The 25,762-nt window shown below is 38.4% G+C and overlaps 1 protein-coding gene and 1 pseudogene across 1 annotated transcript; both read left to right on the top strand.

Annotated features, from left to right (window-relative positions):
• Positions 1-773: 773 nt before the first annotated feature.
• On the top strand, positions 774-2,240 carry LOC145122862 (ankyrin repeat-containing protein BDA1-like). The gene is made up of 2 exons (XM_079058428.1): positions 774-1,346; positions 1,416-2,240. Exons 1-2 carry the CDS (start codon positions 774-776, stop codon positions 2,238-2,240), a joined length of 1,398 nt encoding a protein of 465 aa, XP_078914554.1.
• Positions 2,241-3,972: 1,732 nt separating this feature from the next.
• On the top strand, positions 3,973-20,073 carry LOC145122850 (uncharacterized; annotated as a pseudogene).
• Positions 20,074-25,762: the final 5,689 nt, after the last annotated feature.

Raw genomic sequence — 25,762 nt, 5'->3', positions numbered from 1 at the left:
AACAGGTTAACTCGTATAACCCGTTTAATTATACATGTTCGCGGGTTCGTGGGTCATATTCTTGGTTATGGGAAAAAATCTAAATATTACATGTTTATTTATTAGCCCTTGCTTTCTCATTTATTTAATAAATATATTTTTAATTTTTAATCTAATAAAATAAACGGGTTCATGGGTCAACCTAAAAATTTATTTATAAACCTGAACACGACCCATATAATAAATAGGTTGACAGATAAAAATAAAACTCAACCAAACCTATTTATCCTCATGTTGGGTTCCTGTCGTGTCGAAAATTGCCACAACTAATTTATTTTAATAATATTTCGAGAATAGATTGTGTTTTTCTGACATTTGTCCCAAATATATGAAAGGTAAGTAAAAAATTATGTGTAACACGATGACTCAAGGTGTCCTTTTTTTTGTGTGTGTTTGGACCGGACTTCTGAAATGAATTTCGTATGGAAAAAAGTCGTTGTGGCTGATGAACATCAGTTTTTCCTTAAACAATTGTAAAAAATGATAAGGCTGTAATATTTAATTACATCACACATAAAATTTGGCTAGTTTTTAAGGAGGATAACATTTGATTGCAACTGATCATGAGTTAATCACTTGACTTTAATTTCTTAATCGTTTGAGGCTTCCTTGTAACCTAATCTCACATGCCTCCACTACTATACCTGCACCTGGCAAACTCGTTGCTTAATATTAAAAACACTTCGTGAGCATACAAAAATACTTAACACAGCAAGATTTCTCTTCATAGAGCCATGAATCGAACGCTAATTCAGGCAGCATGGAACGGGGATGTTGATGAACTACTTAAAGGAATCGACAAAAACCCATCTATGCTTCATGCCGTAGCATTGGAGGGTAGTGAGACTCCATTACACATAACTTGTTTCGCTGGACATGTCAACTTTGTATCGACAGTCATCAACCTGAGGCAGGATTTTTCTAGGGAGCTCAACCAAGATGGTTTTACACCTTTGCACATAGCAGCTGCTTGTGGGCATGCCGAAATTGTGAAGGAGCTTCTCAAGGTTGACCTTGGTTTGTGTTTGATCAAAGGAAAAGACGAAAAAATTCCTCTCCAATTGGCTGTGGTCAAAGGTAAAGTTGAAATTGTAAGAGAGTTGCTTTTGGCGAGCTTGGATTCTTTGGACTGTACGACTGCGCGACTTGAGACTTCGCTCCAACTAGGAGTGAAGAACAACCAGTTCGAAGCTTTCCAAGTTTTGATTCAGCATCTGAAGCAAGTAAACAAGGAAGATCTTCTGAATTCTAAGGACATTCACGGCAATACAATCTTACACCTTTCCGTCTCGATGAAGCAATATGAGGTACGTAGGTTAGCTATCTTTTGTCTAGTGTACCTCAAGTCTTTAGGTCAAAGTTTATGTTTTTGATAGGTGGTTGACTTTCTACTTAACGGGCAAGTTATCAGCAAGGATAAGATTGAGTTGAATTCCTTAAACAAAAGAGGTTTAACTCCTCTTGATATGCTACTAACGTTCCAAAGTGAAGCTGGTGATCGGGAAATTGAGGAGATTCTTGTCCAAGCGGGAGCTTTAAAGTCTAAAAACATACAATCTCCAGCATATCCACAAGAAGAAAGACCAAACCATCCTGACACAAGACCTGAAAACCCTCGATCTCCAGCTCGAGCTATGTTAGACTACTTCAAATACAATAACCTTAACGAATCTCCTAGCATAGTAAGAAATACGCTTCTTGTGGTTGTTATTCTGATCACAACTGCAACATATCAACCAGCACTTAGTCCTCCCGGAGATGCTTGGCAAGATGATTCCATTCCATCCGCAGGCAATAATACATTATCATCTACCACAAATATTACCGCTTCTATTAAACGACACACCGCTGGAACTGCTATTATGGGCACTGAAAATCCGATAGCATACAGTATATTTCTGTTTGCCAATTCCATGGGGTTCTACATGTCAGTTCACATGATTTACATACTCACAGATGCTTTCCCTTTGCAGTTGGAATTGCAGATTTCATTGGTTGCACTCGGTACAACCTACGTTGCTTGCATGAATAGTTATATAACCTTTGGTTTTATTGGAATTTCTATTGCTATGCCGTTTGGAATGCCAGTTGCGATCACGCTGTATAGAAATTATTTAAAAAAGCCTAGAAATGCATCGCCTCACACTACAAGAAAATCACCCTTTAGCGGCGACGCTATTACCGGCGACGGAGGTCTTTAGCGGCGACTCTAGAGATTGTCGCCGCTAAAAGCCCATGTCGCCGGTAATAGCGTCGCCGCTAAAGGGTGATCACCCGAATCCGCCTTTTCCCCTTCCGTTACATCTAAACCGTTCGATCAAATATCCAATCCAACGGTTGGGGTCCTTTATCCGAACTAACCTAATACCGGCGACATATGTGTCGCCGCTAAAGGTTGAAATTGTCGCCGCTAATAGTTCACTAAAAAATGACGCGGTACCCTTCCCTCCAGATTGTCGCTACTATTTATAAGTGTCGCCGGTAAAACCCTATTTGTCGCCGCTAAAGGCGTCGCCGGTAAAGCCTCTCGCAGATAAAAAAAAATGCACGCAGTAGACTTCATTCTTCCATATTCTGCTTTCTGTTTACCTTCGCTACCCTTCGCCCCTTCCAGCTTCTTCCGAGTTCATCTTCAATTTGCTTGTTCCATCCCGATTTCTCCCCACATTGTTTCATATTAAGGATATCAATGATGAATGTGTGATTTGGGACCGATTTCTAACTCAATTTCTTGAAGAAAGGTAATTTGATTTGATAATTTCTTTGATAATTTCCTTGTTAATTTGTATGTTAACACTGAAAAACTGTTGATTAAATTTCTAAGATTTGGTAATTTAATTTGTATGTTACCCTTGCAAATATTGTTGAAGAGATTTGTGACATCTTGGATGGCTCCCAGGTTTTGTTGGAGGACATTTGACCTTACAAGCAAGGAAACATCATCTTTACTGTCGATTTGTAGCTTCATCGGGTGAATAGCAGTTTTTCAGGCTACATATCCGTTGATTTCCGGCACTACAGGTTCTATTATTTCATTTTTTTGTGAATTTGTATTTGTATGTGAAAATTATGTGAAAATTGCCATATGTGAAAATTGTGTGTATATTTGATATTTATATGTGAAAATTGTGTGTATAAAAATAAATTATTGTTATAATTGCAAAAAAAAAAAAAAACACAAAAAAATGTTATAAATTTGTTAGGGTACTATACACATATTCATGTGTGTATTGGATATTTTTTTGGGGGGTTTGAACTTTGAATGATTATCCATTTTTTAAATCATGTCATTTTGATTATTGTGGCAAAGTGTTAAGAATCACATTTTAACGTTTGAATAGATGTGAATATAATAAAATTAAAATGATTATTTAAAAACCAAATTGTTAATACGCACCAAAACAAATATGATTTTTAGGAAAAAGATAAGAATTACTTATCAAACCTGTTTTAAATACTTTTAAGTCATATCTCTTTTTAGTGATTAACTTTTTAGTAATTAACTTTTCCAAAATCGTCCAACCCCGAAATAACGTATTTATATATGTTATAAATAAAAAAAAATATATTTTTTAATCTCGACGGTAAATTACAAATACTAGAAACAACAACACACAACATAATATGTCACAAATATATATATTTTTTAATCTTGACGGTAAATTACAAATATATATATTTTTTAATCTCGACGGTAAATTACAAATACTAGAAAGAACAACATATTTATAATGTTATAAATAAAAAATATATATATTTTTTAATCTCGACGGTAAACTATAATTGTTTATTTATTTGTTTAAAACATTTAGCGGTAATTATTTATTTAAATATATTTTATATGGTTAACTATAATTGTTTTTTACTTGGTTAACTTTTTTTTTGTAGACAAAGTTTGATTTGGATCAGATGTACTAGGACGTACAAGCTAATATGTTGACAAAGGGTTTTCAAGAAGCTTTGTTAAAAGGTTATCGAGAACGTAAAGCTGACGCAAAAGAATATTTTATGTTAGTTGGAGGGTATGATGATATCCCGAGAGCATTAGCCAATCCTCCGGAGGGTATGCTAATTGATAACTGGGCGAAGGCAGTTGAGTATTTTCAAACGGACGAACACATAATTGCTTCAGAAAGGAACAAAAAAGTCCAATAAAATGCAAACAAATGTGAATCGTGGGGGTTCGAGCTCGTATAGCAGTACTTGCTATAAGAAGGTACCTTACGATACATGTAATTATTTATTTAAAATATAATCTAATTTTTAAAGTTAAACAGAACCTTAAGAGAGTGGAAACGTTTCACAAAGCTCATACCGATAAGAATGGTGTATTTGTTACTGCTGAGGCGGAACAACAATATGTAAGTATTTAATTATAATTTTATCATATAATTAATTGTTTATTTATACTTAATTGTTACTCACTTTTGGGAGTTACAGAATCGGTTAGTTGAAGAGCTGTTAGAACAAACTCAAGGTGAAAGTGAGTTAACACCCGCTCAAGAAAGAGCTGCATTCGAGAAAGTATTAGGAGAGCGACGTGGCCATATTAGAGGCATTGGCCGTAAACCTTCTGCTCTCCCGCCGATTCCACAGCCTTCGCAACCATCACAACAATCATCACAACCATCACAGGTAAAACAATCTACTTTGGTTTTTGTCCCAAGTGCAAGAAATAGCAATGTACTTCGGTTTTCTATCTTTGTTTTAAAATAGCAATCTACTTTAGCATTGTAAAATGCATGTTGATTTGGTAATTTTGGTTTTGTGGTGATTATTTGCTAAAAAGTTTGGTAATTGGGTTTTTGTCCCAAGTGCAAGAAATAGCAATGTACTTTGGTTTTTCTATCTTTGTTTAAAAATAGCAATCTACTTTAGCATTGTAAAATGCATGTTGATTTGGTAATTTTGGTTTTGTGGTGATTATTTGCTAAAAAGTTTGGTAATTGGGTTTTTGTCTCAAGTGCAAGAAATAGCAATGTACTTTGGTTTTCTATCTTTGTTTAAAAATAGCAATCTACTTTAGCATCGTAAAATGCATGTTAATTTGGTAATTTTGGTTTTGTGGTGATTATTTGCTAAAAAGTTTGGTAATTGGGTTTTTGTCCCAAGTGCAAGAAATAGCAATGTACTTTGGTTTTCTATCTTTGTTTAAAAATAACAATCTATTTTAACATCGTAAAATGCATGTTGATTTGGTAATTTTGGTTTTGTGGTAATTATTTGTTAAAAAGTTTGGTAATTGGGGTTTTGTCCCAAGTGCAAGTAATAGCAATGTACTTTGGTTTTCTATCTTTGTTTAAAAATAGCAATGTATTTTGATAGTTTGTGTTTATGTTTGACAATATAACTTATAAGTTTATATATGTTGTTATTAATTATGTAGTTGGAAAATCTTCGTGCAATGCTCAGCGATCCGACATGTAGGGATGAGCTTTATTCGTTTTTTCAATCCCAAAATAATCAAGGAAACGATGGGAACGAAGATGGTGGTATGTAAGGATGTGTTTTATTTGCATATGTTGTCACGCTTTAATTGCTACTTGGTAGATTGTAAAACTTTGGTTGTTTTTTGTAATTACCGGGCGACATTATTAGTTTTTATATTTAATCGGATATTATGACTTTTGATATTTAATTGTAATCGGATGTTTGTTTTGTAATTAGCGTTGACACTATTATTTTTGATATTTAATCGGATGTTTGTTTTGTAATTAACGTCGACACTATTATTTTTGATATTTAATCGAATATTGTTATGTAATTACCGACGACATTATTACTGGCAACATATAAGTTGTGAAGGATCTTCTGAAAGTTGATATTTAATCGAATACCGTCGACTCTATATAGTTTTTTCATGCAAAGTTAAAGGCTACATATAAGCTTTTTAATAATCCTAATTATATATTTGAGTCTTTTTATGTTATTAATTGGGTATGATAATGCAATTAAATGAAACTCCAATGATTCTCGAGTGCTGTATTATGATATATATAGCATTTATACCTATACATGATAAGTTCATTTAAGTACAACAATATACTATAATTTAGGAATAGATAAGTGTAGATTTGGTTCATCATTCTTATTGGTAATACCCCCTGTCAAGCAAGAAGGTGGGGAACCAACACAGAACTTGGATTGAAAGTGGTCAAATAAGGGTTGTGACAGGCTTTTCGTAAAGTGTTCTGCCACCATTTGTGTAATAGGAATGAATCGAGTGTTTAACTTCCCAGAAGTGACCAACTCTCTAACAAAGTGATAATATATGTCGATGTGCTTGCATGTTTGTGGGCAAATGGATTTTGGCTTAAGAAGATGGCACTTTTGTTATCAGATTATAAACATGGCGTAGAAGAAAAAGTGGAATATGAAGCTCACGTAGGAGATGAGTAATCCAAATGATTCTAGAAGTTGAGTTAGTCATTGCTCTATATTCTGACTCACAACTAGAACGTGACATTGTAAGTTTTTTCTTAGCACTCCAAGAAACAATATTACCACCAAGAAAGATTGAGTATCCATAAGTGGAACGCCTTGTTTCGTTACAAGGTGCCCAATCAACATCCAAGTATGCAATAATAGGAATGGTGGATGATCTTCGATAGGTGAGACTACAAGAGATTGTACCCTTGACATAGTGTAGCATTTTTTTGTCAGCTTGGAAGTGAGTAGTAGTTGGTACATACAAGAATTGACTGACTAGATTTACTGCATAAGATAAATTAGGGCGGGTAATGGTGAGGTATTGCAAGGGACCAATGAGGGAACGATAGAGTTTGGTCATGAAAAGGTTCACCGTGACTTGTAAGGAATTCAGATATAGTAAGGGGAGTATGCACCGATTTTCCATCCAAAAGATCTGCTTTAGACAAAATATCCAAGGCATATTTTGTTTAAGTGAGAAATAAGCCATCGGAGGTATAGATAACCTCAAGACCCAAAAAACAATTTAACTTCCTCAAGTCCCTGATGGCAAATTCGTGATGCAATCAAGTAATAAACTTGTCAATGGAAGCCTTATTGTTTCCTGTTAAAATGATATCGTCAACATAAACAATAAGATATAGAATGCAAGACCCACATTTAAACATAAACAAAAAAGGATCGTCTCTACTGCAGGTGAATACGACTTGAAGAAGAAAGGAATTGAGACATTAAAACAAGGCTCTAGGAGCCTGTTTTAACGCATAAAGAGACTTCTTTAAATGACAGACATGAATGGGGAAGCAGGAGTCTGTGACACCTAGTGGTTGTTCCATAGAAACAGTCTTACTAAGATGTCCATTTAAGAACACATTATTGACATCAAGTTGATATGGTGCCCAATTTTGGTGAACATCAAGAAAGAGTATGAGAAGTACGGTAGAGGCTTTCACCATAGGATTGAAAGTGTAAGAGTAATCTAGTCCTAGAACCTGAGCAAAACCTTAAGTAACTAGGCAGGCTTTATATCGATCAATGGAGCCCTCAGATCGATACTTAGTGCAAAACACCCATTTGGAAACAACAATGTTGGAGGGAGATGGAAGAGGAACTAAGTCCCAAGTATCGTTATTGTAAAGTTCTTGAATTTCATCAATCATAGCATTAAGCCATTTTGAATGCTTGGCTGTAGTTTTAAAACCCTTAGGATCTTTATGAGCAACAAGAGCCATGTATAATGTACTTGAAGTGAGGGTTGTGAAATCAAGAAAGTATTGAGGCTTGGAGATACCAGCCTTGCCGCATGTGTTCATTGGATGAGATGAAAGAGCGAGGGAAGGTGGTGAGATTGGACTGGCAGGAACATGAGATACCGGCTCATCAGCAAAGGCTGGTTCATGCACAAAATTTGGAGTAGAAGATGCAATAGAATTTGGGCAAAGAAGGCAGGGAGATGGTGATTATGGGTGATATGGAACAGCAGGTGAGTGTGCAACACTAGAATTTGATTGGTTCGATAGTGTTGCACATGATTCTTCAAAACAGGAGAGAGGAAGAGTAGCATCATCCACAAATGCGGTGTCGCCACTAAAGGGAAAAATGGTCTCATCAAACTTGGCATGGTGGGTGGTGTAAATGTTGGAAGTTGTCATATCTAGACATCTATAACCTGTATATTGCGTGCTATATCCCAAAAACACACAAAGGAGGCATCAAGGGACGAGCTTAAGGTTAGAGTAATTCCTTAGGTTAGGAAAGAATCGACATCCAAACATACGTAACACACGTAAATTTGGTTGTGTATGCAATAAGAGCTCAAATTGAAACTTGTCTTATAAAACATGTGAGGGTAATCGATTTATAATATAAAATGCAGAGCTAAAAGCATCAACTCATAAAGAGGTTGGGGCGGTTGCATTAAAGAGCATAACAAGGCCATTGTCGGTAATATGGTGATGCTTACGCTAAGCACACGCATTTTGTTGATGGGCATAAGGACATGAAATTCGATGATGTGTTCCATTTTAAGCAAACAAAGCTTTAACCTAGTTGTTTAAAAGCTCGATGCCACCATCACTTTGAAATTTTTTGACCTTGCATGAGAATTGGGTTTGGACAAATGTTAAAAAGGTTTTTAAAACCGTTTTGTGTTTTAATGGATAGAACCGAGTAAACCGCGAAAAATCATCAACGAATATAACATAATAAGCATAACCATAAGCAGAGAAAATAGGTGTAGGGCCCCATATATTACAATGTATCATGTCCAAAAGATGCAAGGAACGTTTCTCATTTAATCGAAAATGGTAGTTTATGACTCTTAGAAAGCTATGGCTATACCCCACTGCTTCTGGGAATGGCCCCACTATATCTATAACCTAGTGCACGAAAGTCCATGGGCTACTGATGCTAATTGTGACAACCCGAAACTTTGTCCGTTTCCGTTACGCGATTTTCGTTAATAAAATTTCGAATTTGTTAACTTTTCCGTCAAATTTTTTGGTTTAGAAAATAATCTAGTTATATTTAATTAAACTATTTACGAGTTGGAACCAAAAATCGCACAGAAACCCGAATATCTCAAAAAATCAAGCATTTGCGGTCTAAATGAGATTACGACCGTAAACGTGTTTACGGCCGTAAACTCGTTTACGACCGTAAACCTATTTACGGTCAGTGAAGAGTGGACCCCCCACTACACCCCTGTAAATACGATGCCTCCACCTTCATTAGAACATTTCTGGCCAAAAACTCTCTCCTTCTCTCTCTAAGAATCTTAACCGTAAACACTCAAAACGCCTTCAAGCTTCGGAAAACATCGAGAAACCACGTTTGTAGTCACTTGGGAACGCCTGGAAACGATTATCTCTTCGAAATCAGCAAGCAGAACCATTTTTCTTGAGTTTACGGTCCACCTTCAGAAACCGTAAACTCTGTTCTTGAGTTTACGGTCCAACCTTTAGAAACCGTAAACTCTGTTCTTGAGTTTACGGTCCAAACTTCAGAAACCGTAAACTCTGTTCTTGAGTTTACGGTCCAAGCCTTCAAGAACCGTAAACTCCTCTTCGACCGGAAACACCTTTTAAGTGGTGTTTTTGGCTGAAAACTCACCTTCTTCGATTCGATCAAGTCCCGGTAACATTCCTCAACCGAATTCAAGTGTACCTCTAACACGTTATCTAACGAAATCGCTAATTTAGATACATATACGTATTTATTTGATAATAGGATTCCGTTAAGTGTCGCGTGCAACAACTCGAGGATCTTCATTTCAGTCATTGATTTCACGCAAGAACTGTGAGTTCATACCCCTATGTTTTCCGTATTTTTAATGTTTTCAGGGGGGGGGGGGGAATACAAGCTAAACGTAAATGTTTTCAAAACTTAGGCAAATCTCATACTTTAACCCTTTTGTACTGTGTTGAGCATAAGGGACGTTTTCACCAAAATTTGCATAGTTTTCCGGACACAATATTCACTATACATGCAAACTATAATCGCTATAGTTTGGGATTTTCTAAACATCACGAGTACAGAAACTTTCACTATTAAACATATGCACGAAGACAGAAATAGTTTACAGTTACATCACCACTTTATCATGGTTTTTCATAACTGTAATTATCATTATATACGATATACATATGGATTTTCACAACGGTAGAACGCTACTACACTACATGTAAACTAGATTGTACGATACTGTGAGACGCTACTTCACTACTGTACCCTTAGGTGTACAGGGATAAATCCTACCACTGTATAACCAGAGTCTCCTGGAGGGAGAGCGTGAGATTTGTGAATAGATCTATTCGGGACTGACAATCCCACATCTGGACTGCTAGCTACAGTTAGGCGGGCACGCCTGAGATGTACAAATGTCATTTAACTCGACGCCTGAAGAACGTTGGAAAGGTCTCTAGTCATATCAAGCATGGTTATACGACTCACATTATGTATAAATCACCTTTAGTTTACAACTTAACCCTCTTCAACAGTTTTATTTTTACTAAATAGAACTGATGCACACTAAGTATACCGGCTAAAGCCAGGGTTTTTAAACAGAACCGATTATGCAATGGTTTCACATACAAAATACTTACACTTCAGTATTAGTTTTAGCTAGTCACATGAGGTAGTATTTTCGCACATCACTACAGTTTTCAGTAACGAACATTCATGGTTTTATACGAAATCGATAACGCTACCTTTTCACTAAAGAAAATATCGGATTTTCTTGGAAACATACAGAAATTCATGGTTTATTACAGAACTGGTAACACTACATTCTTGCTAAGGAAAACATCGGATTTTGTTGAAACTATACAAATATTTTCCGAACTCATCAACGATTTTCACTACAAACCACCGCTTATGAACTCACCAGGTTTATGCTGATACTCTTTTAAACTGCTTGTATTCTCAGGAAATCAGTAGACAGGTGCCTGCTGGGTTTTTGAAGAGTTGAAGCAATAAGAGTTTAATGTTATATTCATACAAGTTATATGATGTAATTCAAACAAGTTTCAGAACTGATGTAAACATTTTTATTTTAGTATGCACTGTACTGGTTGTGTTGCTATGATTGCTATTATTCATTGGTTGTGATACTACACATGACGTCCTCCGCCCCAGATCGTTTCCGCCATCGGTTTCGGGGTGTGACAGATTGGTATCAGAGCCCTTATTTATAGCGAACTAGTATACCGAACCTTAAGTGCTATACAACTATAAACACTAAGGGGCCTAAGTGCTCTACGCTAAAAGTATACTTTCAAAATATAAAGTATTTTTATAAAAGTATACGAGCATGCATACATAACAAAATTCGTGTCGTTAGTAGAACAGAACAAAAGTATTTGGATGCTGGAACACTGCGGTTAAACCTGGGCAGTTATGTAATCATATCTAGGGTGAATATAGCCTGATCAACTATATTCAGTCGAGACATGACCAACATGTGTTTGGGAGTGACTGTGGTGCTACAGCGTGCCTAAAACTTACCAAAATCATCTCACATAAAATACTATAGGAGTATTTTCGCTAGAAACAAACTCAGTATACAGATTCACTCTAAGTGTTGCTACCTCTCCTTCCTTAAGTGATAACTTACTTGTATTAGTAACATTTCTGCGTTGATCGCTCGGTAGAATACTTTCATATCAGGATGAGATATATTTGTATTTATATCTCGAGGACTCACCATCCCCTTCTTCCTGATTGTTTCTAGAACAAGATGCCTCCTCGACCAAGACCCATCAGAAGGAACGACGACACTCCGCCACCACCACCACCCCCTCAGTTCGACCCCGTCATGTTCCAGGCAACAGTTACCGCCGCCGTGACTGCAGCAATGACACAAGTGAACGCTGGTGGGGCTGGAGGTGGAACCGGCCCACAGAGACAAGATGGAAGTCAGGGACATCAGAAAGAGTGTTCCTACAAGGACTTCATGACTGCAAAACCCAAGTCCTTCGACATAAATGGAGGTGTCATCACCCTGACTCGATGGTTCGAGAAGATCGAATCCATCTTCGAAATTTGCGTTTGTTCTGAAGCAAACAAGGTGAAGTTCGCCGCCTGCACCTTCACCGACAGAGCCTTGACCTGGTGGAATGGTCGGGTCAAAACCCTAACCATGTCAGTGGCTAATGTCATGGGTTGGAAAAGATTGAAGGAGCTCATGCTCGTTGAGTAATGCCCGAGTGGCGAAGTGCAAAAGTTGGAGCACGAACTTTGGAACTTGAAGATGAAGGGTTCTGACATTGCTGCTTACACTGCTAGATTCTGTGATCTGGCACTTCTCTGTCCGGGAATGGTCACCCCGGAAAGCAAGAAAATCGAGAGGTACATCTGGGGGCTGACACAACCAACAAAAGGAAATGTCTTGGCTGCGAGGCCGATCATATTTGAAAGCGCCAAGGATCTGGCACAGACTCTGATCGATCATGGAATCGATCTGGATGAAGTGGCAGCTGTCTCTGAACCACAAAAGGAAAGCGGTGGGAAGAAGAAGAAGTTTGGTAACAAACGAAAGGGTCAGTCTTCGCAGGAGCCCTCCAAGAAACAACAAATAGTGGCAGTTCATGCTGTTACTGCTCCTGCTGCTGCTCCCACTGCTGTTCCAACCACCCAATCTCCTACCAGTGGTTATGCTGGGAAGGTACCCCTGTGCAACAAGTGTCACTTTCATCATCACGGACCCTGCCGTGAGTTGAGTTGCAACAGCTGTGGAAAGAAAGGACACACAGCTCGATACTGCAAGACACCAGCTCAACCAACCAACCAGGCTCTGGGAGCGGGCGCTGGTCAAACTTGTTATGGATGTGGAGAGGGTGGGCACTTCAGGAGAAACTGCCCCAAGGCAACAACTGGTGGCAATGCAGGGAGAGTTCTAGTGATGGGCCAGGAGGAAGAAGTTGCTGATCCTACCGTTGTTACGGGTACGTTCCTCCTTGAAAACTCTTATGCATGCATTCTCTTCGATTCTGGTGCGGAAAGGAGTTTTGTTAGTCATACAGTCAAACATCTAATCAGATGTAAATCCCAACCTCTAACCGAAACATTTACCATCGAGATGGCTAACGGAAAGAAGGAAAGCACTAACGACATATTCATAGGTTGTACTCTTACCCTAGACAATTATTCTTTTCCTATCGACCTTATGCATGTTTCCATCAAGAGTTTCGACGTCATTATCGGCATGGAATGGCTAAGCTCGAATCGTGCTGATTTTCTTTGCTTCGAGAAGGCTATCCGTCTCAATCTTCCCTCTGGCGAAGCTCTCATGATTTACGGAGATAAGCCTAGCTCGAACCTCAGTGTCATTTCATGCATCAAAGCTCGGAAGTATCTGCGAAAGGAGTGCCATGCATTTCTAGCTCACGTTATGGACGTGACGCAAGGAGTTAGAGACCTCGAGAGCATCCCCGAAGTTTGTAACTTTCCTGATGTTTTTCCCGAAGATCTCCCAGGAATCCCTCCCGAGCGCCAAGTCGAGTTTCGTATCGACTTGATCCCCGGAGCTACTCCTGTAGTTAAATCTCCTTACCGTTTAGCGCCAGCAGAAATGCAGGAATTATCCAGCGAGTTCAATGAGCTGATTAGCAAAGGATTCATAAGGCCGAATTCCTCACCCTGGGGAGCTCCGATCTTATTCGTGAAGAAGAAAGATGGATCATTCCGGATGTGCATCGACTACCGAGAGCTGAATAAGCTTACCATCAAGAACCGATATCCCTTATCCAGAATCGACGATCTATTCGACCAACTTTAGGGAGCTAGTTATTTCTCAAAGATAGATCTAAGATCAGGGTACCATCAGTTGCGAGTTCACGAGAATGATGTGCCCAAGACAGCATTCCGAACTCGCTACGGACACTACGAATTTGTAGTAATGCCCTTTGGTCTGACCAACGCACCGGCAGTGTTCATGGACCTAATGAATCGGGTGTGCCGCCCTTTCTTAGACAAGTTCGTGATCGTGTTCATCGATGATATACTTGTCTATTCGCGGAGTGAAGATGATCATAAACAACACTTGAGGCAGGTGTTGGAAATATTAAGGGCAGAAAAGCTATACGCAAAATTCTCGAAATGTGAATTCTGGATCAGGAAGGTGAATTTCCTTGGTCACGTGATTAGCAAGGAAGGAATACACGTGGACCCTTCCAAGATCAAAGCGATTGAGAATTGGTCTGCACCAAGGACACCCACAGAAATCCGGCAATTCTTGGGTCTCGCGGGCTATTATCGCAGGTTCATCCAGAACTTCTCTAGAATCGCTAAGCCGTTAACTACCCTAATACAGAAAGGTGTAACCTTTAGTTCGGGAGTTAAGCAAGACACTGCGTTTCAAACATTGAAGCAGGCCCTATGCAGCGCACCTATCTTGTCCCTGCCTGAAGGGACAGAGGACTTCGTTGTCTACTGTGATGCCTCCAATCAGGGCATGGGATGTGTTCTCATGCAGAGGGGAAAGGTTATCGCCTATACCTCGAGACAGTTGAAAACGCATGAGATCAATTACACAACCCATGATTTGGAGTTGGGAGCAGTGGTCTTTGCGTTAAAGATCTGGAGACACTATCTCTATGGAACCAAGTGCACTATCTTCACCGACCATAAGAGCTTGCAACATATTTTCGATCAAAAGGAGTTAAACATGAGACAACGGCGATGGGTAGAGTTACTTAGTGACTACGAGTGCGAAATTCGCTATCATCCCGGAAAGGCCAATGTGGTAGCAGATGCCCTCAGTCGAAAGGAGTATTCAGAACGTAAGGTGAAGGCACTAACAATGACCATCCATTCCCATTTAACCGCGCAAATTAGAGAGGCTCAGCTGGAAGCCTTAAAACCCGAGAACGTGGCAAATGAGTCACTGCGAGGAATGGACAAGAACTTGGAGGTCAAAGGAGACGGAGTGTACTATTTCATGAACCGGATCTGGACCCCAAAGTTCGGAGGGTACAGAGAGGTTGTCATGAATGAGGCTCACAAGACGAAATACTCCGTTCACCCAGGTTCGGATAAGATGTACTTGGATCTCAAACAGCTCTATTGGTGGCCAAACATGAAAGCAGGGATTGCTACTTTCGTGGGCAAGTGCCTGACTTGTGCCAAGGTAAAAGTAGAATACCAAAAGCCCTCAGGTTTACTTCAGCAGCCGGAAATACCTGAGTGGAAGTGGGAAAGGATAACCATGGATTTTATCACCAAGTTACCCAGATCTCCGAGTGGGCACGATGCCATCTGGGTAATTGTCGATCGATTAACGAAGTCCGCCCACTTCCTGCCAATCAAAGAAAACTTCAAGATGGAGAAACTCACACGGATCTACATTCAAGAGATAGTTCGCCTTCATGGTGTACCTGCATCCATTATCTCCGATCGAGATAGCAAGTTTACATCGAGGTTTTGGCAGTCACTACAGAAAGCTCTTGGAAATAAATTGGACATGAGCACGACTTATCATCCGCAGACTGATGGACAGAGTGAGAGAACAATTCAGACATTGGAAGACATGTTGAGAGCTTGCGTCATTGATTTCGGCGCATCATGGGACACTCATCTTCCCTTGGTTGAATTTTCCTACAACAACAGCTACCATACCAGCATCAAGGCTGCGCCGTTTGAAGCCCTCTATGGCCGTAAGTGCAGATCCCCTCTATGCTGGGCTGAGGTGGGTGACACGCAGCTAGCCAGGGGTCAAGCCCCCGACAGTACTCTCACTGTTCCTAAGATCATCCGAGAAACAACTGAGAAAATTATACAAATCCGAGAACGACTGAAAGCCTCACGAGATAGACAAAAGAGCTACGCCGATAAGAGACGAAAACTCTTGGAGTTCTAGGTCGGTGACCGCGTCCTTCTAAAGGTCTCACCCTGGAAAGGCATGATACGTTTTGGGAAACGTGGAAAGCTAAACCCAAGGTACATTGGACCGTTCGAAATCCTTGCAAGGATCGGTCCCGTGGCATACAAACTTCAGTTACCCCGAGAGCTCAGCAACATCCATACTGTGTTCCACGTGTCGAACCTAAAGAAGTGTCTATCCGATGAGACACTTGTGATGCCTCTCGACAAGATTGAAATCAACGAGAACCTCAACTTCGTGGAAGAACCTGTCGAAATCATGGATCGAGAAGTCAAACGAACGAAACAAAGTCGCATCCCGATAGTGAAGGTTCGCTGGAATGCCAAGTGGGGACGTGAATTCACTTGGGAGCGCGAAGATCAGATGAAACAGAAATATCCGCATCTCTTTCCTAATCCATGATTTGTATTCTATGTTCGAATTTCGGGACGAAATTCCCTCTAACAGGGGGATGATGTGACAACCCGAAACTTTGTCCGTTTCCGTTACGCGATTTCCGTTAATAAAATTTCGAATTTGTTAACTTTTCCGTCAAACTTTTTGGTTTAGAAAATAATCTAGTTATATTCAATTAAACTATTTACGAGTTGGAACCAAAAATCGCGCAGAAACCTGAATATCTCGAAAAATCAAGCATTTGCGGTCTAAATGAGATTACGACCGTAAACGTGTTTACGGCCGTAAACTCGTTTACGACCGTAAACCTGTTTACGGTCAGTGAAGAGTGGACCCCCCCCACTACACCCCTATAAATACGATGCCTCCACCTTCATTAGAACATTTCTGGCCAAAAACTCTCTCCTTCTCTCTCTAAGAATCTTAACCGTAAACACTCAAAACGCCTTCAAGCTTCGGAAAACATCGAGAAACCACGTTTGGAGTCACCTGGGAACGCCTGGAAACGATTATCTCTTCGAAATCAGCAAGCATAACCATTTTTCTTGAGTTTACGGTCCACCTTCAGAAACCGTAAACTCTGTTCTTGAGTTTACGGTCCAAGCTTCAGAAACCGTAAACTCTGTTCTTGAGTTTACGGTCCAAACTTCAGAAACCGTAAACTCTGTTCTTGAGTTTACGGTCCAATCCTTCAAGAACCGTAAACTCCTCTTCGACCGTAAACACCTTTTAAATGGTGTTTTTGGCTGAAAACTCACCTTCTTCGATTCGATCAAGTCCCGGTAACATTCCTCAACCGAATTCAAGTGTACCTCTAACACGTTATCTAACGAAGTCGCTAATTTAGATACACATACGTATTTATTTGATAATAGGATTCCGTTAAGTGTCACGTGCAACAACTCGAGGATCTTCGTTTCAGTCAACGATTTCACGCAAGAACTGTGAGTTCATACCCCTACATTTTCCGTATTTTTAATGTTTTCAGGGGGGAATAGAAGCTAAACATAAATGTTTTCAAAACTTATGCAAATCTCATACTTTAACTCTTTTGTACTGTGTTGAGCATAAGGGACGTTTTCACCAAAATTTGCATAGTTTTCCGGACACGATATTCACTATACATGCAAACTATAATCGGTATAGTTTGGGATTTTCTAAACATCACGAGTACAGAAACTTTCACTATTAAACATATGCACGAAGACAGAAATAGTTTACAGTTACATCACCACTTTATCATGGTTTTTCATAACTGTAATTATCATTATATACGGTATACATATGGATTTTCACAACGGTAGAACGCTACTACACTACATGTAAACTAGATTGTACGATACTGTGAGGCGCTACTTCACTACTGTACCCTTAGGTGTACAGGGATAAATCCTACCACTGTATAACGAGAGTCTCCTGGAGGGAGAGCGTGAGATTTGTGAATAGATCTATTCGGGACTGACAATCCCACATCTGGACTGCTAGCTACAGTTAGGCGGGCACGCCTGAGATGTACAAATGTCATTTAACTCGACGCCTGAAGAACGTTGGAAAGGTCTCTAGTCATATCAAGCATGGTTATACGATTCACATTATGTATAAATCACCTTTAGTTTACAACTTAACCCTCTTCAACAGTTTTATTTTTACTAAATAGAACTGATGCACACTAAGTATACCGGCTAAAGCCAGGGTTTTCAAACAGAACCGATTATGCAATGGTTTCACATATAAAATACTTAGACTTCAGGATTAGTTTTAGCTAGTCACATGAGGTAGTATTTTCACACATCACTACAGTTTTCAGTAACGAACATTCATGGTTTTATACGAAATTGATAACGCTACCTTTTCACTAAAGAAAATATCAGATTTTCTTGGAAACATACATAAATTCATGGTTTATTACAGAACTGGTAACACTACATTCTTGCTAAGGAAAACATCGGATTTTGTTGAAACTATACAAATATTTTCCGAACTCATCAACGATTTTCACTACAAACCACCGCTTATGAACTCACCAGGTTTATGCTGATACTCTTTTAAACTGCTTGTATTCTCAGGAAATCAGTAGACAGGTGCCTGCTGGGTTTTTGAAGAGTTGAAGCAATAAGAGTTTAATGTTATATTCATACAAGTTATATGATGTAATTCAAACAAGTTTCAGAACTGATGTAAACATTTTTATTTTAGTATGCACTGTATTGGTTGTGTTGCTATGATTGCTATTATTCATTGGTTCTGATACTATACATGACGTCCTCCGCCCCGGAACGTTTCCGCCATCGGTTTCGGGGTGTGACACTAATCATTGGCGTAGATGATTTCCTCGGGATCGGCGCAAACTTTTGGCATTTCTCACATTTATAGATTATGTTTTTCATATCTTGGTACATGGTCGGCCAGTAGTACCCTATACTCGCTAATTTCCTCACTATTCTTCGTGCACCCTATTGTGCTCCTGCGCTACCTTCATGCATTTCTCTTATGAGGTATTCTGCTTCCTTGCTAGTTACGCAGCGTAAACGTGGTGCCAAGTATCCTTTATTGTATAAGACTCCAATATGCACCATAAAAGATAGTGCCTTAATTCGTAATTTTTGGGCTTGTTTAGCTTCATGTGGCATTTTTCCTTCCAACAGATATTCTATTATCGGCTTCTTCCAGTCATTGAACTATTCTACCATTGACATCACCGATGCTTTCTCAATTGATTTGGTTTAGACTATTTCCACTAGCATTTTCTTGGTTAAATGTGGTAATGTTAAGGATGCTAACTTTCTCAATGCGTCCGCCCTTTTGTTTTTGATGTTGGTATATGCTCCAACTTGAAGTTTATAAACTGCTTTGTTAACGCCTTAACTTTATCTGCATATCGTTCTAGGTTTTTACCTCGAATCTTGTATAGGCCGTTAGTCTTGTATATACCTTTCTGTCTCCATGAAGCAATATGAGGTACGTAGGCTATCTTTTGTATCGTGTACCTCCAGTCTTTAGGAATTTTTTGGTCAAAGTTTATGTTTTTGATAGGTGGTTGACTTTCTACTTAACGATCAAGTTACCAGCAAGGAGAAGGTTGAGTTGAATTCCTTAAAGAAAAGAGGTTTAACTCCTCTTGATATGTTACTAATGTTCCAAAGTGAAGCTGGTGATCGGGAAACTGAAGAGATTCTTGTCCAAGCGGGAGCTTTAAAATCTGAAAACATACAATCTCCACCATATCAACAAGGACCAAACCATCCTGACACAAGAAATGAAAACTCACGTTCTCCAGCTCGAGCTATTTTAGACTACTTTAAATATAATAACCTTAACGAATCTCCTAGCATAGTAAGAAATACCCTTCTTGTGGTTGTTATTCTGATCACAACTGCAACATATCAACCATCACTTAGTCCTCCGGGAGGTGCTTGGCAGGATGATTCCATTCCATCCGCAGGCAATAATACATTATCATCTACAACGAATATTACCACTTCTATTAAACGACACACCGCAGGAACTGCTATTATGGGTACCGAAAATCCAATAGCATACAGTATATTTCTGTTTGCCAATTCCATGGGGTTCTACATGTCAGTTCACATGATTTACATACTCACAGATGCTTTCCCTTTGCAGTTGGAATTGCAGATTTCATTGGTTGCACTCGGTACAACCTACGGTGCTTGCATGAATGCAATTGCGCCAAAAAGTTATATAACCTTTGGTTTTATTGGAATTTCGATTTCTATGCCTTTGGGATGCCATTTGCGATCATGCTGTATAGAAATTATTTGAAGAAGCCAAGAAATGCATAGCCTCATACCAGTGAAGAAAGGATTTGAACTAGTACTAGGTCTTCCTTAGCTTCCTTTCAAATTCTTTAACTCTTGATAGATGCAATAAGATGTCATGTTTTTTATGAATATGGATATGAACCTTACTATTTGCTTCCTTTGTGAAATTATTTGATCTTATTCCTTGTGTTTTCACCCTTTGTGTTAAACTAGTTATTGTAAAACTTTTTCTTAGCGGGTAGTCACAATTAAGTTGGCTACTACCGCAATAGTTATTGCTTAGCGAGCTCCAACTTTATACAATGAAATACCTGTATAGCTTTTTTCGTGTAAAGTTAAAAGCTACATATAATCTTTTTAATAGTTTTAATTATATCTTTGATTCTTTTTATGTTATTAATTGGGTATGATAATGCAATTAAATGGAACTCCAATGATTCTGGAGTGTTGTGTATATATATATATATATATATATATATATATATATATATATATATATATATATATATATATATATATATATATATATATATATATATATAGGGAAAAGTGAATATACCCTTAAGGGTATATAAGCTTCGGTACCCAAACTCACCATAATATGTCGTTTTGTTTGATATATTCATTATAATGTTCTTAAACTTTAACCCCTGACTTGATTTACTTTCAAGATTTTCGAAATTTCACTATTATCTTCCTCTTACATCACATCTTTTTGCCGAACACCTACTAGGCTATATATATTATAGTTGAAAATGAAAATTATGTAAGAGTAAGATAAATGTGAAATTTATAAAAATCTTGGAAGTAAATCAAGTTAGAAGTTGAATTATAAGAACATTGGACAGTTACAATGTATATATATGATACAAAACGACGTAGTATGATGAGTTTGGGTACCTAAGCTTATATACCCTTAAGGTATATATATATATATATATATATATATATATATATATATATATATATATATATATATATATATATCATTTATAATTATACATGATAAGCTAATTTAAATACAACAATATACTATAATCTAGGAATAGATAAGTGTAGATTCGGTTCATCATTCTTATTGTTAATAACCGCTTTCAAGCGAGAAGGTGGGGAACCAACACAAAACTTGGAAAGTGCTCAAATAAAGGTTGTGGCAGGCTTTTAGTAAAGTGATCTGCCCCCATTTGTGTAGTAGGAATGAACCGAGTGTTTAACTTCCCAGAAGTGACCAACTCTCTAATAAAGTGATAATATATGTCGATATGCTTGCACGTTCGCGGGAAACTAGATTTTGGCTTAAGAAGATGACACTTTTGTTCTCATAATATAGACTTGGCGTATACGAAATTGGAATACGAAGCTCACGTAGGAGATGAGTAATCCGATTGATTCCAGAAGTTGAGTTAGCCATCGCTCTATATTCCGACTCACAACCAGAACATGACATTGTAGGCTGTTTCTTAGCATTCCAAGAAACAATATTAGCACCAAGAAAGATTGAGTATCCATAAGTGGAACACCTTGTTTCAATAGACCGTGCCCAATCAACATCCGAGTATGCAATAAGAGGAATGGTGAATGATGTTCTATAAGTGAGACCAAAAGAGATTGTACCCTTGAGATATCGTAGTATTTTTTTCACAACTTGGAAGTGAGTAGTAGTTGGTGCATGTAAGAATTGACTGACTTGATTTACTGCATAAGATAAATCATAGCGGGTAATGGTGTGGTATTACAAGGGACCAATGAGGGAATGATAGAAAGTTTGGTCATGAAAAGGTTCACCATGAATTGCAAGGGATTCAGATGTAGCAAGGGGAGTATGGATCAATTTTCTATCCAAGAGACATGATCTTGACAAAATATCCAAGGCATATTTTGTTTGAGTGAGAAATAAACCATCGGAGGTATAGATAACCTCAAGACCTAAAAAATAACTTAACTTCCCCAAGTCTTTGATGGAAAATTTGTAACGTCCCAAAAATTAAGATTAAAAATTTCGATTTTTAAATTAAATAAACCATTATCCAAAACAACATCAGAGAAACTATAGTGAATCAGAGTGTATCAATAAACATCAAAGTACATCATAGTAATAGAAATCTGGAATAATGTGGTGTGTGTGCTGCAATTAGAGATGCACAAACCTCGGATCCGAATCCGATCCGGTTCCGTGACGTCAAAGCCAATCCGAATTTAGCCTAGATCCGATCCGGTTTCAAACCGGTTTTGACCGGTTTTTCCTCCCCCGAGTCCGAATCAGTTTAATCCGATCCGGTTTGTATCCGATCCGAGATCTGATCCGATTTTTTCCATTTAAAAAAAAAACATTTTTTGGAACTTATATATAACACAAAATGCAACATAGGTTAATTAAAATAGTTAAAACATACATCAAATGTCGAATTAGAAAGAGTTTTCAAACTAGTTAACTAATAATAATAATAATAATAAAGTGGCATTATAACATTTAGCAAAATAGAAATAGTTTTTGTGGTCTTCCATTTCTTGTCGCCTTCACTAAAATATTCTTCAACCGCCACACAAATATTTAGGGGTCTCATCAATACAATATTCTTCATCTTCGTCTTCGTCTTCATCGTCGTCGTCTTCGTCTTCCGGAGGTGTTGATAAGCGTTGTGCATATTCTTCATACATGATCTCCACTTCAACATTTTGTGCTAGTGGCCTTCTAGTGATGCCAAGTGTTGTATACGTTCCACCGAATCCAAGTAATCCTTCAAGCAAACGCAAACCTCTACCGCAACCGGGGTAAGATTCGTCCTCAACTTTGATAAAATTCTACCACTAAAAGAAAAAGCGGATTCCGAAGCTACCGTGGAAGCTTGGACGGTTAGTTAACCGCGGGCCATGACGGAGAGAATAGGAAATTGTGCTTCCTTTTCTCTCCACCAAGCCAAAATATCAAAAATTTTAAATTGTGGTGCACTCATTAATTTTAAAAAGTTTGACCCCATATAAATTCCAAGTTCGCTACTAGGGGTTAATGTGCGTATTCTTTCGTTTTGTTCCTCCAAAGGGTAGTTATAGAGGTCGATATGAAAATCCGTTCGACCCCCACTACTATCCGATGCACCAATAGTAGAGTCGGTTACACTTGCAAAAGTGTTTGACATATTGCCATATTTTGTAGCGTAAATGTCAAACAAATTAGTAAAAGTATTATTAAAAGTGTGTATTTGGTTACGGATGTAGTTTGAGTCATCTTTGTGCAAATTTAAAGAGATAGAAATTTTGGTAATCAAAACCTCTACACCCGTAACATTGATACATGAGTTTAATGTCGCGGCACGAGTAAAAAGTGGTGGCATTTCTTTGAAATATTTGACTAGTTTTTGTCTCATTGGTCTAGTAACCAAAACAAATATATCATTTCTTTGTTCAAAACGCTTCAATTGCGCGGACATCAACCATAATTCATTTAGTAATAACGGACTTGTAGGGTAATACACGCCCGATAAAAAAGTGGTTGATTGCTTAAAAACTTTTAACATTTCCACAAACTCTTCCATCAAATCCTAATCATAATCCGAAACCGGGTTTTTTCCTTTTGAAATTGTGTCGTAAAATAATTGCAAAGCAATTTTTTGACGTGTCAAACTTTCAAACATCATGCATGTTGAACTCCATCTAGTGTCAACATCCCAATGAGGACTATATGGAGTTACGTTAATGGAAATGGCAAACTTTCGATATTTTTCCATTGTAGCTTTATTTTTTCCAAAAACTCTAGTTAACACAGTTTTGAATTTTTCAATCGTCGAATCTATCATTTTTAAACCATCTTGTACCGCAAGATTAATAATGTGACAAACACATCTAGTATGAAAAAATGAGCCATCCAAAATAGGTTTATATTTTGCAATTAATCTTTTTGCCGCGACGGTATTGTTACTTGCATTGTCAAACGAAATAGAGAAGATTTTGTCGCGTAAATTATAAGTCTCTATAACGCTTACTAAAATTGCAAATAATCGTGCCCCCGTGTGAGGATGCGCAAAAAGTTCAAAAGCAATAACTCGTTTGTTCATTACCCAAGTAGAGGGATCTATCCAATGTGCCGTGACGACAAGATAGCTTTTGGGACAACTTCCGGTGGAGGGCCAAACATCACAAGTTAAAGAAACACCGATTTTTATATTTAAAAATCCCAACTGCATATCTTTTTTGGCTATATCCCAATACTTTAAAGCATCACGTCTAAGAGAAGTGCGACTTACTTGCCGGTATTGTGGTTGCATTTTTTCCCGCAAAATCCTTGTTAATCGTGGGTTGTCGAAGTGGTTGAAAGGCAAGCCCTCTTGAATGACAAACTTGCAAAAGCTTTCACGAATGTCATCATTGTTGTAAATAAAGATCGAACCGTCGGGAGTAATATTTGGTTGATCCAGATCGCCTTGACCTTTTACAACCAGACACGTTTTTGTTATATGACTCCTCAACGTACTATTGCCATCTTTTCCCAAAAACAACCCGCATTGCTTGCACCTTGCTTTTTCCTTCCCTTTCGACAACAAACACAAATCATAATGTTCCCACACTTCTTTATTCCGAGAGGTTGGTAAGATTTTAACCACTGTTGCATCCAAATCTTGACCCGCGATAGAATTTATCGAGCTCATTTTTTGGAGGATTATGAAAATTGAAGTATAAAGTAGTAGAAATTTCTGTAAAATGGAAATGTAGCAAATGAAATGTATTTATATGTGTTTAGAAGGGCCAAAAAGTCAAGAAAAGTCAAACTAGCCGTTTTTTGAGGGTTCCAACGGCTACAAAAAAATTCCCGTTTTTTAACGTTAAAAAAACGGTTTGGATCCGGATTTGGATACGGTTTGACTCGAATCTGGTTTGCGATCCGGGGTCTAATCCGAAATGTTATCCGAAGCATGAAACCGGTTTGGATCCGGTCACCGGATTAATCTGATCCGGTTCGGTCAAATCCGGTTTTGACCAAATCCGGTTTCCAGATCGGATCGGATCCTATACCCGAATCCAGTTTTCGTGAGCATCTCTAGCTGAAATCAACCCGGGCTCTTCCCCTTCGAACCAAAGGTACCTGAAACACAAGCTGAAAACCATAAGCAGAAAGCTTAGTGAATCCCCCAAAATACCACATACCAGACAAATCAAACATATAATGGTCCCCGCTCGTCATCGGGCCCCGCTCGACATCGGATCCTGCTCGACATTGGGCCCCGCCCGGAATAGGTATGTCAGTTATCGGGCCCCGCCCAGTATACATGTAAACACATAAACACATGCAAGTATCACAAAGAAAAATAACATACAATATAATCATCAGTCCCCGCCCGACATTGGGCGCTGTCCGGTACACATACATGCACATAACATATATCATATATGCAAGAGTCACACAGACAACTAACATCATAATCATAATAACCATGGGCTGGCATTGGTGCCTTCGACCCGCCATATACAGTGAGGAAACTTACGTCAAGCTGTTGAATCTCATAGATAAAATGTCGGTATACTGGTCAGAAAAATCCCCGTGCTATCATCATCAAATAATATCCAATTAATAATTTTATCTCGACCCACAATCAAGAATCTAAATTACTTGTCCAACATCCAGGGTAAAAGACCATTTTACCCTTTTCCCTACTTGACCCAAAACTAAGGCCCGACCCATTTACTCTAAAAGGCCCAAATTCCTTTATGACATCCCAAGTCCCATTATGAACCAACTTCCTAA

The sequence above is a fragment of the Lactuca virosa genome, chromosome 1 (genome assembly GCF_052849685.1).
Source record: "Lactuca virosa cultivar CGN04683 chromosome 1, Lactuca_virosa_CGN04683_v6, whole genome shotgun sequence".
Taxonomy (NCBI): domain Eukaryota; kingdom Viridiplantae; phylum Streptophyta; class Magnoliopsida; order Asterales; family Asteraceae; genus Lactuca; species Lactuca virosa.
The sequence above is the reverse complement of the archived record's forward strand: the minus strand, read 5'-3'. Positions and strand labels throughout refer to the sequence as shown.

What these genes read in the sequence shown, in the direction of transcription:
- LOC145122862 (XM_079058428.1), top strand. Translation starts at nt 774, where the DNA reads ATGAATCGAACGCTAATTCAGGCAGCATGGAACGGGGATGTTGATGAA. An exon ending in TCTCGATGAAGCAATATGAG is followed by an intron (nt 1,347 to 1,415) that starts GTACGTAGGTTA and finishes TGTTTTTGATAG; the next exon opens with GTGGTTGACTTTCTACTTAA.